The sequence below is a fragment of the Myotis brandtii genome, unplaced genomic scaffold (genome assembly GCF_000412655.1).
Source record: "Myotis brandtii unplaced genomic scaffold, ASM41265v1 scaffold493, whole genome shotgun sequence".
NCBI classification, from domain to species: Eukaryota; Metazoa; Chordata; class Mammalia; order Chiroptera; family Vespertilionidae; genus Myotis; species Myotis brandtii.
The window spans coordinates 3,054,053-3,058,440 of record NW_005368827.1 but is presented as its reverse complement, the minus strand read 5'-3'; the positions used below and the strand labels follow the sequence as shown (position 1 = coordinate 3,058,440).

Here is a 4,388-nt window from a genome sequence, read left to right as displayed (position 1 = left end):
GATGGGGCTGATGCCTTCCCCTGATCAGCCCGGTCGCCTCCCACAAAGGGAGGCCAGACTGCGGCTTAGGCCCACTCCCCAAGGTGGGCAGGGAGTGGGCCTAAGCCATCAGTAGGACATCCCCTGAGGGCTCCCAGTATGTGAGAGGGGGCAGGCTGGACTGAGGGACCACCCCCCCCCCTCCAGTGCATGAATTTTGTGCACTGGGTCTCTAAAATATATATTCATTGCTGGCAGTTGAACATCCCCCAAGGGATGTAGCAGTGTGCCAAGTGGCAGGTGGGCAGGGAGGAGCCCAAATCGGGGCTGGGCACTGAGCTGCTCGCACTCATAACTGCCCACTGCGCCTGCTGCCACAGTGTCGGGAGAAGCTCCTGATGCCATGGCAGCTGCACTTGCTAGCCGTGAGCCCAGTTTCTGGCTGAGCAGCGCTGCCCCTATGGGAGTGCACTGACCATCACAGAGCAGCTCCTGCATTGAGCATCTGCCCCCTGGTGGTCAGTGTGCATCATAGCAACCGGTCATTCCAGTTGTTCTCCGGTAACAGTCACTTAGGCTTTCATTATATAGACTAGCCTGATGCACGTAGGCACCCGGGACCTGGGCTTCCCTCGCAGCCCCGGCTTCATCCTCTGGAAGGATGTCTGGCCTAATTAGCATATTACACTTTTATTATTATAGACTAGAGGGCTGGTGCACAAAATCTGTGCACTGGTTGGGGGGTCCCTCAACCCAGCCTGCTCCCTCTTGCTCCTTACCACCCGCCTGCCTACTGCTCCATACCGCTTGGCTCGCTGCTCGTTGGAGGGGAGAGAGGCTCCCAACACCACCACTGAGCTCACCAGCCGTGAGCCTGGCTTCTGGCTGAGCGGCGCTCCCCCTGTGGGAGCACACTGACCAACAGGGGGCAGCTCCTGCATTGAGTGTATGCCCCCTGGTGGTCAGTGCATCATAGTGACCGGTCATTCTGCCAGTCCTTCAGCCCTTCGGTCAATTTGCATATTAGGGTTTTATTATATAGGATAATTGACATATAACACTGTGCAAGTTTAAAGTGTACAGGGTATACATAGTTCAAAATATATATGTACCGCACCTCACAGAGTTTTCCCTTTTTTTTGTGTGTGTGAGAATTTTTAAAATATACTTTCTTAGCAACTTCAAATACACAATACAGTGCTGTTAACTATAGCCAGCCAGAAATATCCTGCTTTAGACAGGAATGGGAAATGAGTTAGAATCATAACTAGGTTTATTTTTTAAATGTCAAAATAAATCCTTAAAATTATATTAGAGATATCTGATTACTGGACCATCTAGAACAGCTATAATTGCCATATATAAGAATAGAAGGAAGGGGAAAGGAAAAAACAGGCATATATTAAATAAGTTGAAGTGGAGACAGGGTTGTTATGAGGAATTATAGAAGCACTCCCTTTATCAGGACACACTAGAAAATAATACCACACCCAGGATAATGATTTCCCTGAATGTCTTTTTCAAAAGCATTATCCACTAGCTTCATTTAGAAGTTGTTTACTGTTGTCTGAGGCACATACTTTCACACTATATCCTTATAGGGATCTTGAAATTTAGGTAGATGATTTGCACATGGGAAAACTAAAATTTATAAAGACTAAATAACTTGCCTAAGGTCACATGATCTTTAAGTAGAAAAGAGAACATGGCTGGTGTGCTCAGTGGTTGAGCATTGACCTATCAACCAGGAGATCATGCTTCAATTCCCAGTCAGGGCACATGACCCAGCTGCCAGTTGCAGGCTCAGTCCCTAGTAGGGGGTGTGCAGGAGGCAGCCATAAATGATTCTCTCTCATCATTGATGTTTCTATCTCTCTCCACCTCTCCCTTCCTCTCTGTAAAATCAATAAAAACATATTTAAAAAAAGAAAAGATAGACCAAGACTTTATACAGATATATTTGATCATAGTTATTATTTTTAGCACAAACTGACCTCACCAGATCTTAGCCCATTCAACATTTCTTAAGCTTACAACTGTCCTCTATCAGTAATACACACAGTAGATACTCCACAATAATGAGGTGCCTGTACTAGAATGTAAATGAATGCACTTTTTCCTTCAAGAACTCTCAATCTCTCTCTCTCTCTCTCTCTCTCTCTCTCTCACCTATTTATTTATCTATATACACAAACATACATATATATGTATACATTCATTTAGTTGATTGCTCTAGGATAAATATCTATATCACCCGACATAATATCTGTATATATGCATAATATTTATTTATGTATAGGCTTATATTCAATTGAATTAAACAGTGAGCTTAAAGTTATAGGTTAGGTATTAGAAAACTATGGCCTATTGGTTGGTTTCCTATTTCTGTATATACTATATAGTTTGTTTTTAAAATTTATCTTTATTGTTGAAAGTATTACAGATGTCCCCTTTGTTTTTTTGTCATACTGTATATTCTGAAATACTGCCACAGCTATTCATCCACATATTCTGGATGGGCAATACGGCCTTTGAGCTTCAAACACTTACCATCTGGCCCTTCAAGACATACAGTGCAGGAGTGAAGAGCCTCAGCCTCATTCTGTCCTTCAGGCATGCATTGGAGTGGGGGTGCGGGGGTGGATTTCTCCAGTGGTGTGACTACCAGATCTTACTCTCCTGAACTCTGCGTTTTCCCAGTTGCTAAGGGCTACTGTCCTCAAAAGATAAGGGGTGGGCACTGAACTTTTACCATTCCACAGACCCTACATGTCTGCTGTAAGGGTGTTTCAGGGGCTTCAAGGCTTCTTCCACTGACATGTCTAGAGAAAGGACACAGAGAATGGGTCTGCCTATGAAAGAACCTCTCTCTTCTCTTTTCAAAGCTTAGGTTGCTTTGAGGAGCCAAACACAGACAGAAGATCATTTCATTCTTTTCTAATATTCTTTTAGCCTAGGGTAACTAATCAACTTCATTTCACATTTCAAAAAAATTAGAAATAACAATGGAGCTTATGCAAATCACTGTAACAATTCCATTAATTAACAATTCAATCAGTTATTGTTCCTCCAGAATAAAGTTCATATGAGTCAAATTGTCTCTGTGGAAGCAAATGAACTTGAAGATAAAGTTTTCAAAATATTATCCGGTTTTCTTTCTCACTGAATATATTATTTAATTGGATTGATTCAAACAATTAACCTATTTTGAAATCTCTTCATATGCATATTGTCAGCAAGAATAAAGCATATATTTTTCAAATGTTTACATTTATAATCAAGAAATTCTCAACTTACATGTCTCTGGGACCCATCATATTCGCACCTTTCAATTTTTCCTAGGCTGCCATCCGAGAAATAAAGTTTCTCTGCACGGTGGTCAATGGTGAGGCCATTGGGAGTGAGTATGTCTGTACTGACCACCACTTGAGCATTTTTCCCAGTCAGGGTAGATCTCATAATACTTGGATGCTGTTCATTCCAGTTGGTCCAAAACATTAAACTAAATAAATTTAAAAAATGTAAAAATAATTAAAATTTTCATTAACAGTAAAAACATTAGTGGAAACATGGCAATGTCAAACTATTTTAAAAGAACCTAATTATTTCTCGTATCCTCTGGTCCTTAAGGAAGTGTAGGTAATAAAGGGGATACGTATATTATATTTGCATGCATATTTTTCCAATTTTAAAAAAATGAAACCTGAAAACTATTTCTGGAAAACAATTTTCTATGTATTCTCTCAAAGAGTAATTTAATTAAATTGAGTCAGTTTTCTGCATAGTGAGGATTTATTATAACCAGGTATAAAACCATCATCTTAAATTTTCTCTGAACTGAGAATATGCTTACTTATTAATATCTTTTTCAGCAGGTCCAATATGACCATTTTAGACATTGTTCTTACCCTACTACTTTTCTTCAATTGGTGAAAATCAAAATCTCCCTCTCCTTCCAGGTTCGCTTTTTAAATTCTGCATGCTCCATTTAAATGTTTTAGAGAAATACAATTACTAAACTCCTATACTAGTATTTCTTTAGTATCTTGTTTTTTTCTCTCAGTAAGCTTTTTCTATAAATTACAATGTTGTTTCTGGAATCCCAGGGGTTATCAACCCTTAAACATAATATTTGTTACTTAAAGATTTTATAGAATGCTTTGTCAAACTATTCTTTGAGGAAGTCCTAGGATTCTATGGCCCTTAGAGGTCACTGGAAGAGTGGAGAGGCTGCAGATTCCAATCTCCAAGCCCTACTTTTACTAAAACACTCTTTCTCTCCCCCTTCCTCCTTTTTATCTATAAGACTGTACCTAAGAGTTTATTAGAAGATTGGGTGTTACTGCTTAGGATGGAAGATGGAAAGAAAAGGGGAAGGAGGGAAGAAAAGAAAGAAAGAAGGGAGGAAA

General features: G+C 40.2%; 1 protein-coding gene across 1 annotated transcript in view; it reads right to left on the bottom strand.

Annotated features, from left to right (window-relative positions):
* Positions 1-4,388, bottom strand: part of LRP1B (low density lipoprotein receptor-related protein 1B) — a 1,756,854-nt gene that overhangs the window by 318,313 nt on the left and 1,434,153 nt on the right. Inside the window, exon 43 of the mRNA XM_014548045.1 lies at positions 3,277-3,481. Within this exon, the coding sequence (XP_014403531.1) occupies positions 3,277-3,481 (205 nt within the window). The remainder of the gene's footprint in view (positions 1-3,276; positions 3,482-4,388) is intronic.